Source organism: Mustela nivalis (genome assembly GCF_964662115.1).
Source record: "Mustela nivalis genome assembly, chromosome: 7".
Lineage (NCBI taxonomy): Eukaryota > Metazoa > Chordata > Mammalia > Carnivora > Mustelidae > Mustela > Mustela nivalis.
In genome coordinates, this window is record NC_139026.1 from 11,167,108 (window position 1) to 11,179,139 (window position 12,032).

At 43.9% G+C, this 12,032-nt stretch overlaps 1 protein-coding gene across 39 annotated transcripts in view; it reads left to right on the forward strand.

Annotated features, from left to right (window-relative positions):
• RBFOX2 (RNA binding fox-1 homolog 2) overlaps positions 1-12,032 on the forward strand; it is a 274,726-nt gene that overhangs the window by 123,222 nt on the left and 139,472 nt on the right. Inside the window, exon 1 of one of the 39 annotated variants that reach the window (XM_082740306.1) lies at positions 1,854-2,012. The exons of the other annotated variants lie outside the window; for them this stretch is intronic. Coding sequence (XP_082596432.1) covers positions 1,998-2,012 — 15 coding nt within the window. The 5' untranslated portion in view covers positions 1,854-1,997. Of the gene's footprint in view, positions 1-1,853; positions 2,013-12,032 lie in introns of those variants that run through there. 39 annotated transcript variants of the gene reach the window in all.

The window sequence follows — 12,032 nt, forward strand, 5'->3', positions numbered from 1 at the left end:
CGCATTAGGAAAAACAAGGCTGTCTCAGGTTTAGGCTTGGAAGTTCTTACTGCTCTTTTGTACTGGAAATGAGGTAATCCTGCCTTTGGAGGAAGCAGAGATGTTGGGCATAAAGAAAAAGAAAAGGTTTGGGTGAGGCTGAAAACACCTGCCCCACCTCTCCCAAGTTTAAATGAGCTGGGAGTTGAGTAGGTGGGAGGAGAGAAAAGGTCTTTATTATAAGCTCTCCGGCGCAAGGCACATAGTGGGGAAGGAAAGGAAAAGTGACTTGAGCCCTACGGAAAAAAGGAGTTCCACTGCAGAAGGCCCCTCAGACAGGAGCATTACAGTGGGGAAGGATTAGGTGGAGGAGAGCAAGTGGACCTGTCCCAGCGGCAAGGCCGGCCTTGAGGGTGAGGCTTGCAGACCTTACTTGGAGATTTTACAAGCACAGGAGAGCCGTCTCAACATGTCTGAGGGGAACAGAACCCTGAGGCAGCTGGAAGGTGGTAGGCCTCTTGTTTTTGTTTTGTTTTGTTTTGGTCTCATATTGTTCTTTCTTTAATGGAATGAAGTATTCCCCAAAACACAGAATCCTTGGAGAGTGTACGGTACACCTACTGTGTGCTAGGTACTATACACAAGACTCTGTGGCCAAAATTAGATGGGCTCTGCCCTGAAAGATATGGATAAAGGAGATAAGGTTGGTAGGTACAGGAATGCAGTAGTCACTGGCAGAGGAGGGAGGGTTTCACATGCAGCTGAGGTGGGCTGTTGGATTCGAGCGAGCGGGAAATGGGTAGGAAGTAAGGCAAGAGCATGGGCACTGGTGTATGGAGGAGTCAGCTATTTTCAGAATCAAAACCACTAGGACACATGATTTGATGATACTTGTTCACTGTTGAAGATAATGGATTCGAATATGCCTGGCGTATCAGAGGTACTAAGTGTTTGAACGGCACTTAGGGAATGTGGTCACCAGGAGCTTGACAGATAGTCTACACAGTTCTGTCATTTGATCTAATTACAACTACTTCACTAGGAGTACTAGACTACGCAGTTTTTGGTTGAGGAAACAGGGGCCTAGTCTTAAGTTAAATAACTTTCCCTAAGCCGTCATGAGAATAATTGTGGACCCAGCTTCCAAACCCGTGCTTTGTCCCCCATGCTGTTCCCCATGCCTAGTGAAGAGTCTGCAACGTGCTAGGGGCCCCGAATCCATGTGACTCTAAACCCTTGCTTGTCCTCTCTCCCTTCAGAAAGAAGCTGTCTGTGTTGATCTGAACTAGGGCAACAGTGATAAAAAAGATGAAAGCCTATTCAAGTTTACATGTACTTTTTCCTCTGTTTTAAATTCAGAATTATTTAGAAGAGTGGGGTGAGGCCAGCATTGCAGGGAGCGGATACAGGCTCTGAGCAAGCTCTGTTTGCGCTTGGCTTCTGAAGGGGGGCTCTGGAAGAATTGGACCGAGGGGAAACTTGACTCAACTCCCCTTGATCTTGGAGGGCAGAGTGTTTTCATTGCTTCTTTCATGTTTAGAGAACCCATCTTAAACTAGTTTGTGTCTAGCATTAGAAACTGGTGCTGGTGGTTTATTACTAGCCCCGCCTATCCCTGCCTTTTGCAATAATCTCTGTGAGTGATGATTGTGTTTCTAGAAGTAGAATGACAGAGAGAGATTCCCTGAAGGCAAATAGAGAGAGTGCTGTACACTCCAGTTCAGACGCACACGGGGCTGGGAACTCCCAGAGAGAGGGAGAGGAGCACGGGCGGGCGGGGGGAGAGGGAGGGGGAGAGGGAGGAGAGAGAACAACAGAACAGTCCGCTGGAGAGGAGGGAGGAGGGGGGAGGAGACCGGTCCTTGTAGATTTTTAAACTCAAGTGATTTGGGGGGGTTTCTCCCCACCCTGAACACTTGCCCCCCCACAGTCTGGCACCTCCTTTCCTGCAGTTCACTGAAGTGCCTTTTTGCAGTCCAGGATCAACTGACCGCTGAGTCTGAGCAGCCGGGTCTGACATGATGTACCTCTGGGTGAGTACGGAGTGCTGTGGCTGAGGGCTTGCACTTGCACATATAAGGAGTGGAAAGCTGCGAGGTTCGGCTCTCGCACAAATGGCCTTCCTCTCAGAGCACAGACTGCCACATCCCTTCTGCTCCCAGGTGTTAGGTTTTTGAAACCTGGCAGTGATTGTGACATTGGTTGGGTTTTTTTTTTTTTTTTTTTAATGTTGTTTATCTTGTTAGGCTTAGGCGTGAGGGTGAGCTCCCAGTGCGGTGTCATCCCCGGGGCTTGGTAGGGTTGGAGAAGGCAGATGGGGCAGGCGAGCTGAGCCAGGCGCTTCAGGACCCGCGCTCCTCCTGCTGGGTCAGGACCCACCGCTGTTGTGTGTCGGGGGCACTGTCTTTGGTAATCAGACCATCTCTTCAGATAGCGAAAGCCAATGGGTGGCGTGATTCTTAATTAGGAATGAGCGTTTGTAAGTTTTTATCTAAAAATTTTTATTGTCCTTCACCATAGTCTTATGAAGTAGGTCACTGTTGTTATGAAAATTTTATGAGGGAAGTAATTAAGTCACACAGAGTGACTTGCCCATAGTTAGAAACCAAGTCTGTAGCAGGTAGAATAGTAATTAATAACTAGACATTATAAAGCATTTTATATTTGCCAAGAATGAATACCTTACATTATTTTAATTTATCGTGAACTATGACATTGTAATTTGGGATGAAGAGAAACATGCTGGGGTTGGAGAGATTTTGAAATTGTGAGATGGGATAACTTTTAGGGGAATGACAGGGAAAATAATACAAGAAAAAAAACAACCCTTGCTTTTAGTTGTGAAAATAAGAGCATCTATAACCCCTGCAAAGATGGCGGCGCCCTCTCTGGAGCAGACAGCTGTTGTGTGTTGCTAAGGGAGCCTCCTCGACGTGATGCCCTTGGCTACCTGCCAGTTTTTGAAAGTTTCACTTTGCCCTTTGCCCTTCAGCCTAGATGTCTGGAATTGCAGAAACCTACTTGGCTCAGGCAGACTAAATTTATAAATATCAGAAGTCAAAATTTTAATGAGGTTTCTGGAGATGGAGCTTGGTCACTGTGTGTGTGTGTGTGTGTGTGTGTGTGTGTGTGTGTGTATGTTGGGGGATGCTTCTTTTTTGATATTTGAATATGACCTTGAAATGTAATTTCCTCCTCTCAATTGATTTATTTTTCTGGTGTTTGTAAGAAGTCAAAGAACTCTCCGACACACTTTACGAGCTTTAAGTAGTTTTTTAGCTTCCTGTGAGCAAGGTCTGTGTCAAGGGTCTTTGCGGTCTTGGTGGTGGGACTGATCAGCTCTCTGTTGACCAGAGGATGAGTTTTTCAGTCTTGATTTTTTGGAAGAGGAGTTACGAAAGAAAACAAATTGAATTAATCTTACTTCTACTCATTAATGTTTGGTGAGAGCAGACAGTGGTGGTCTCAATTGCTTTCTTTGTGCTTATAGTTATTTGTGAATTTATCTCAGTTCCCTGAACTTAAAGCCTTAGAACAGAACTTCCCCACCAAAGTACCAGATATATTGGACTGCGATACACATATGCCGAAGTAACTACTCCCCTCCACACTTGGACCAGCAGGTGGGGCCCAGGACTCTCCTGGTCGCTTGGACCACAAGCATTCTAGTTTACCACTTTGTGCCTTAAAAATATTACAATTGTCTACATGTACTGTGACATCTGAAAGAGTAGCACTGTCCAGAGGGCAAATATGTGTCAACTCTGTTATTATCTGCATCGTCTCTCCCAATGCCCCACACATGTGTCGAATTCAGTGAAAATGTCCAGAAGTAGCCTTAACTGCATAAGAACCCAATATAGAGAAGGACATCGAGGTGGTCTGGCGTCAAGTGGGGAGGCACTGAAGAGGTTTGGTGGGGGAAATTTGCTGACCACACAACGGGAGATCAGAGTTTTGTCTAGGCCGGGGTGCAGCCATGTGACACTGGGCAAACATTGAGCTGCTCGAGCCCAGTTTCTACATCCGTAAGATAATAGAACTTCTTCTAATGCTCCGGTCTGTGATGTGAATTTGTGTAGCAGTACATATGCCAGAAGGACACCCAGTTGTGTCAGAGTGTTTGGGTCCTGCTAAGCGTGAGAGGACCAGGAGGTGTAGTCATCCCTGTTCCCTGCTTGGTTTGTTACCAGCAGTGAGTTCCAGTACTGTTTCTCAGAATTCTAGAAAAATTACTGAACTGTGTTCAGTCATCAGTATGTCTGAGTGGTATTGACATTCTCAGAACCTGAAGAATAGATTCTGAGGAATCTGAAGAATAAAAGAGCTCTTCCAGGCATTTTGGTGTGTGTAGTTGGACGTGGCTTCTTCATTTGGTTCTGTGTCTAGAACTCTGAAGTGGGGCACCATCTTGTGCTCTCTGTGCATGTCTCTTTGCCAGATCTTCTCCCCACTTTCCTGTAGAGTCCCCTTCCCTTTTAGAGAATTTGCTAGCATCAGTAGACAGCAGGGTATGGCACCAGGAGCATGGGTTTTGAGACTTCACTGGGCATAAATCCCACCTCTGTCATTTCCAGTCGTATGGCCGTGAACAAATTACTTAACCTCTCCGAACCTTCGTTTCTTCATCTATCACAGAGAGAAAATAATAACCTTTCATGGGGGTTATCATGAGAATCCGAAATCATCTAAGATGTGTTGAATGGCACATAGTAGATGCTCAGTAAATAATTAGTGCAGGTCAACTTTTTACTTTGAAATTTGCATGGACGGGCTGCTCTCCCCTCCACCCACCAGCATTACCTCTAGCAAATTAAGGAAGTGTTTGACTTTGTGTAGGGAGAACTCTGATAAACACACACTAGTTTCAGGCGAAATATCTCCCCTTAACCAGTATTTTAAACACCTGTGACTGGAGAACCTACCTTTAAGTTGCCTCCTGATGGAAAACATCCCCATTGTTTTTTTTTTTTTTTTTTTTTTTTTTCAAAAAAATTTTTTTTTTACTGGTGTGTGTGTGGGAGTGTACAATACTGGTAAACACTCCTTATATCCTTTATATTCTCTCTCTCCTCTTCATGGCTTAACACAGGGAGGAGGGTGGCGCGAAGGGGAAGGGGAGGGCGGGAGACACATAATTCCCGTAGTGATGGAACTTACTTGTTTGATGATTATACAATTTATATCCGGTAAACAAAATTACAGACCATTTATTTAAATTCCCAGAAATTACGATGTGTTCTGTCTGAGCTGATCTTAGCTAGTCTGGTTCCAGGCTCTCTTACCCGTATTCTCAACGGCTGAACTTGTGGATTTCATTTGAAACTGTTGTTTTGCCATAGTTCAGTCCTTTCTTCTTAATAATTCTGCTCAGCCAACATTTAACGGAGGCCTGTGATGGGCAGAGGACTGTGCCACCAGCTGGTACAAAGACAAAGATGATTAAAGACTTCTCATGCCCTTGAAACATTTAGAACACAGCAGCTGTGAGCGTGTGTACACAGATAATAATGATTTTTGTATGATGCTCTTCACTTAAGAAGATGCTTTTAGATGTTATCTTATTTCATCCTCACAGCAGTGCTAAGGGCTACGTATCATTGTCTCTATTGTACAAGTGAGGAAAGATACTGAGAGAGCACGTGACGGGAAATGGCAGAGCCGGAAGCTCAGTCCCATCTGTTTTTAACTCTATGGCAGTTTTTCTTTTCACACTCTCTTCTTTGGGGAGAAGCTGATGTTTTTGGCCATTTACTTTAACTGTTTGTTTATTGAGTGGTAGCATATATGTCAGGCAAACCACCTCATTTAGTTCTCAGCACACCTGGGAGTTGGCCATTAGCCTTCATTTTACAAATGGGAAAGCAGCACCTTTAGTCACCTGGTAGTCACATAGTTGAGAGTTGGCAGAGGTGGGATTTGAACCCTAGTCTCTCTGGCCTCAGAGCTTACTGCACATGTGTAACATCTTCTTTATTTGTTTGGTAGTGTTTAGTTTGTCACCGCTGCCATTTAGCACGCTATGGGCTAAACTAGAGAAATGAAAATAAGGTACCCTGAATTCTGTTTCCATATCCATCAATTACTTGAGATAAGTTAGGTAGCTATATAGACCTTGGTTTTCCAGGTTGTAAAAAGAGTGTGGTAGTTCTGGGAAACATTAATGGAGTCATCTCAGATAAGTGATCCGCTATCTTATAGTAAAGTCTCAGTAACTGATGCTTTATCCTAAAACGTGGAAGCTGCAGACTGTGAGTCTGAAGACAGAGTTTTTGGTCCAGATAAAGCCATTTACCAGTGTATCACCCTTCTAGCTTTAGTTTTCTTTTGGGGTGGGGGAGGGGCAGAGAGTAAGGGAGAGAGATAAATCTCAAGCAGACCCCGACCCCCATCCCCCAGCCTGAGACAGGGCTCAGTATCACAACCTGAGCCAAAACCGAATCAGACACTGAACCGACTGAGCCACCCAGGCACCCGCAGGCTAATCTCTTAATGCTCACTTTTGGTCACAACTTTGCCATTCTAATTGGTCTGCACAGTGAGAAAACTAGACTGAGTAGTGAACTGCGTTTCACAAAACACAGAAACAGTTCAATTCAGATAACACTGGAGGCCAGATCCTGTGAATAGATACTTGGCAGTGAAAAGCCATTAAAAGATTTTAAGTAGGATTGGGAGTAGGCTGAAGTGGAGTTGATAATTAGATTTGTTTGTTTGTTTGTTTGTTTTTAAAGATACCTGCACAGATTAGAGGGAAGTAAGAGTGCAAGGAGAGGCCAGGTGTTGGTGTGTAATACTGGAAGTGGCAGAGAATGCCAGAGACCAGGGGAACTGTGTGAGAGACATGCCCAAGGTAAACTTGACAGCATGGGGGTGCTCAGTGGGGAATCTACTTGAGGATTTTCTCCCTCTGTCCCCCCTCCCCACATGCCCTCGCTCTCTCTCAAATCAATAAATAAATCTTAAAAAAAAATTGATGGAATGTTGTCAGCATTTGGAAGGAGGACCAGGGTTTTTAGAGGAGGGAAACTGAAGGGGATCATGAGTTTGATTTGAATTTATTATTTTAGGGTAACTTTGAAAAGTTCAAGGGGAAATTCTGCTTAGATAGTTGGCTACCTAGGTCTGGAAATATAAGGGAAGATAGAGGTTTAAGCTATAAGTTTGTGAGAAATTTGCATGCTTTGGTAATAGAACTACATGTAGGTATGATGATGGCTTAAGATGAGAATGTTCTAAAAAACGGCAGAAAATACAGAGCAAGAAGAGAAATTAATGTCTGGTAGAAGATGAACCAACCCTCGAAGGACACAGGGAGCAAGGTTCTAGAGAGCTAGTTCTTCAGGAGGAAAACCAGCACGCTAGGAAATCAAGGTAAAGGAGTGGCAGGAAGAGAGAATTGAAATATGCTGACCACATCTAGGAGTTCGGAGAAGTCTTTAACAGAAGCTGAGACAGGCAGGCAGAGTGGGTGAGGAGTAGGAAGGGTCACTGATTTTGATGATTGGTGAGGTAATTGTTTATGTGGAAACTGTATGTAATTCCATGTGGCTTTTATGTGTGGAATGAGTGGAATAGTGGTGGATGAAAATTTAGAATTGTGGAGACCAGGTGATCTGAACAGTGTAAAATATGTGCTTGTTTATTCAGTAAGGAACCACTGATGGATTTTTTTTTTTTTTTAAGATTTTACTTATTTATTTGACAGACAGAGATCACAAGTAGGCAGAGAGAGAGAGGAGAAAGCAGGCTCCCTGCTGAGCAGAGAGCCTGATGTAGGGCTGGATCCCAGGGCCCTGGGATCATGACCTGAGCGGAAGGCAGAGGCTTTAACCCAATTGAGCCACCCAGGCGCCCCTCACTGATGGATTTTAAGCAGGATCAGATATGATCAGATTTGTATATTAGAAAGATAGTAAGGGGTTTCTGTTATTATTGGAGAGTTTGTATTTATATTGTGGGTGACATTGGTTTGATGCATATTTTAAAAGCTCAGAAAACTGTAAGGGGTTAAACAAGTAATTGTATTAACAATAGGAGACTCGAGTGGTTAACATACTTATTGATGACAATTATGTGTCGATCATTTTCTAAGGGGTGGGGAAAGAGCATGAACAAGACAAAATTTTTTCCCATAAAGAGTTTTTTAACTGGGAAAATAAAATTGTAAAACATGTAAGCAAATATGACTCTGAATGCTTTAGCTGTGGTGAGATAGGCCTGAATGATTAACATCCTCTTGTTAAAATATGGGAGGAGAGCATTATAAGCAAATGGAGTAGTAATACAGAGTCCTCAGAAACAAGTAAGTTTGGGGTATATGAAGGACAGAAAGAGTGGTGGTGTGGTTGGAATGTAGAGAGCCAAAAGGTTGTAGGAAGACAAGACAGAGAGGTCGATGGGCGTCAGATCATTCCCCATGATAGAGATTTGTTAAAATGGGACTGTAACGGGAGACTTCAATCAGGAGAGTGGCTTTCTTCAGGGAAAGTGATAAGGGAGGTCAGGAAGCTGTTGTAGTCAAAGCAAGAGTTGATGATGACTTAGACTCTGGAGGGCAGTTTGAGAGGACTAAAGATGGCTTGTCTGTGTGGTGAGAAAGAGGAATCTGGGTTATTCAGCTTTTGGGTTGAAGAATGAAGATGGACAGGCTGTTTCCTTACAAGAGAACAGAGAGTCCACAGAAAAAATAGTACTTAAGGTTACTCGTTAGGCTTGAGCTCTATTAGACATCCTGGTGGAGAAGTTCAGTGGCAATTTGATAGGAGTCTAGAGCTCAGAGGAGAAGTATGAGATGGGGTTGTAAGGTTGAGATTCATCTGCATGTATTTAAAGCCTGGGTGAAGACCGTAACTAGAGAACAGGGCTGAGGCCAAAGCCCAGGGCATTGCAGTAGAGGTCTGGGAGTACTGAGAATTGGGTAGGGTAGGAGGGAGAGAAGGCGAGTGTGTGCTGTTGTGGACTCTGAAGAGGAAGGGACTGGATTTGGATAATTTGAGACCAAATAATTTGTCATTGGCCTGGTAGGATGTTGCTTATTGGGAACCTGGTAAGCGCTTTTTCAGTTGGAATCATGGGGATTAAAAAAGCCAGTTGGAATGGGCTGGTTTGTTAATTGGTAGGTAAGGCTGTTGAGATAATGAATGTTTAGTTGTAGAGTGGGGCAAAGAATTGGGGCAGGGACTGGATGGGTATATATATAGGTTCAAGGGAAAATTTTGAAATTTAAAAAATTATTTTAATTTTAAAAAATCAAAATAATATGTATTTTTTTCTGTAATATGAAAAAAATAGAAAAATACATATACAAAACTCATAATGTTTGCCTCTAGTAAGGATAAATGAGATCAAAATGGCAACACTGGTGTCAATGTGAGCTTAAGCAATGTCTTTTTTTTTTTTTTTTTAAAGATTTTACTCATTTATTTGAGAGAGAGAGAGTGAGAGAGAGCAAGAGAGCATAAGCAGACTCCCCGCTAGCAAGAAGACTGTTGTGGGTCTGGATCCCAGGACCCAGGGATCATGACCTGAGTTGAAGGCAGACACTTAACCGACTGAGCCACCCAGGGGTCCCATCGCATTATCTCTGATACTCTAATTTTTATGGCAGTGAATTCATATATTTGGGGGTTTTTTTGGTAAGGCCTTTTTTTTTTTTTTAATTTAAATTTTACTTAGTTAATATACAGTGCAATATTGGTTTCTGGACTAGAATTCAGTGACTCATCATTTACATACAATACTCAAGGGGAGATTTTTAAAAGATAGGTGGTATTTTTTTTTTAAGATGTTCTTTATTTATGAGAGGGGGGGGATAGTAGAGAGGGGGAAGGAGGAGCAGACTCCCCACTGAGCAGAGGAGCCCCAACATGGGGCTCCATCCCAAGACCTTGAGATCATGACCTGGGCTGAAGGCAGATGCTTAACCGACCGAGCCACCCAGGCGCCCCTAAAAGATAGGTGGTATTAAGGCATGTTTTATGTCAGGAAAGAGCCAGTTGAGGGGAAGGAATTGAGGATGCCAAAAGTAAAGAGGCTAATGGCAGGACCAGCATATGTTACCCAGCACACACAGTGGGATTGGCCTTCGATAGGGCCAGAAGCAGTTCTTTCTGGCAGCACTGTTCTTGGGAAGAAGAGGGAGTCCTATGGTTGTGTCTGCTTTCTTTTTAGACACAAGATGAACAGAGCTGAAAGCGGCAGTGTAGGGAGTGGAGAAGTATTGCAAATTTAAGGAGTGGGGACACGGTGTGAAATAGTGGTCCAGCTCAAAAAAATGGGAGTGAATTTACTAGAGAGGTGTAGTAGGATTACGATCTGTATTCCTTAGCCTGAAGTGAGTGCAGGCAAGTCAGCCCTGTGATTTTTATCCAGCAGGCTTCTGTTGTTTAGACACAAGGGAGGAATGTATAGGTAGTTGCATTCACCAGGAGTTGAGATTTTATTAGATGAGTTAGATGAAGAGAAAAAGGGGCAAAGGAATTAAGGCTTTTGAAAAAGAATGTATATGGTGTTGGACTCTTGAATCAGAACTGGCTTAGGAGGGAAGTAAGAACGTGAGGAGGGGGGAGGTAGGGGGAGTAGAAAAGTGGTGGGGTCCTTGTATAGCTTTGAGGTCTTCAGGAGGTTGGAGAAATGTGGTGTGGGAGAACTGCTCGAGCGAGCAGACTTGGTGTAAAGGTGGTGTGCTCCAGCTGCTCGAGAGGTTTGGAGATGGTGTTACTGGTGATGAAGGTGCCAGGATGTGGTGCCAGGTGGGGGTTAGGTGAAGCAGCAACAAAATATAGTTGGTGCTAAAAACATGGAGTCAACACAGCTAGGAGGCTAGAGTGTTGGGTGAATCACATGGCAGGTGGGGGGGGGGGTTGAAATTGTCAAAAATGATAAAACGAATAAAGGAGAGAAGAGAGAGAGCCCAGTGGCAAGGCTGGAGGAGATGATCTCTGTTCCAAGGGATTTGCAGTTGGGGTACAGAATGCCTGTATGGTCCAACACTCTATGGTAATGGGGATCAAGGAGGCTGGTGGCCCCCACTGAGGTATACAAGGAGTGGAAGAGAAGCTTTTACTGCAGTAGAAGGAGGATTCTCAGGGGCAGTTAGGTTTCCCTTGGAGCAAAAAGGTGAAGGGAACAGCACGGAAAAGAGAGTGAGTATACAGGAGAGTTTACTGAGGATGGCTCATGGCTTCTGGGGCTTGGGAGGGCAGGACAAGCAGGTGATGGAGTCACAACAGATGTGCACAGCTCCATGAAGTGAGCCACCTGGAAGTCTTGGACCTCTGATGATGATTGAGGTGAATGAGGGTATGAGCCAGGATGGGATCGTTCCAGAAATCTCTTGGAAAAAACGGGATAATTAGTTAAACCTTTAAGCCAGAGCAGTAGTTCTCAAAATTTATAGTGCTTTAGAATGCTACAGATCACTGAGCCACACCTCCAAAGTGTTAGATGCATTATATCTGCATCTGGGAGTTTGCATTTCTAATAAACTCCCAGGTGATGCTGATGCTGCTGGCCCAGAAATTTTATTTTGAAAATCAGTAGTCCAGGGAAAATACTCGTGGTGAAGTAAGAAGCTCTTTTGAACTGTAGCTCGATGAAGTATAGCCTGGGCGATGAGCGGGGGTTTCCTTGAAACAGCTGTGTCAGGCTTCTCCGACTTCAGCAATTGAAGGAGGAAGTGAGTATATGATAGTTTTTCTCGAGGGATAATAATTTCTAAGTGATTATCAGCAAACATTTGATGATCACCAAACATTTATTGAGTATCTGTTTTATGCAGCAAAATGAGGATCCCAGGAGTTCTGTTTTCTTTCTCAAGGATAGTGAGGTTAAAGGGGCACAGAAGTCAAATAGGTAAATGACCATACACTGCAGCAAAGGTGACATGCCAGTCCCTCCTGTTGACAACTGCCAGGTGTGGGCGGTTGTCAACAGGAGCTCAGAAGAATGATCATTGAAGATGGGATTGATCAGGGAAGGGTTTCATGAAGGAAGTGTAATTTATGGTGGATCCTAGCAGAACCAACAGAGACAAGCCAGATGGAGAATTG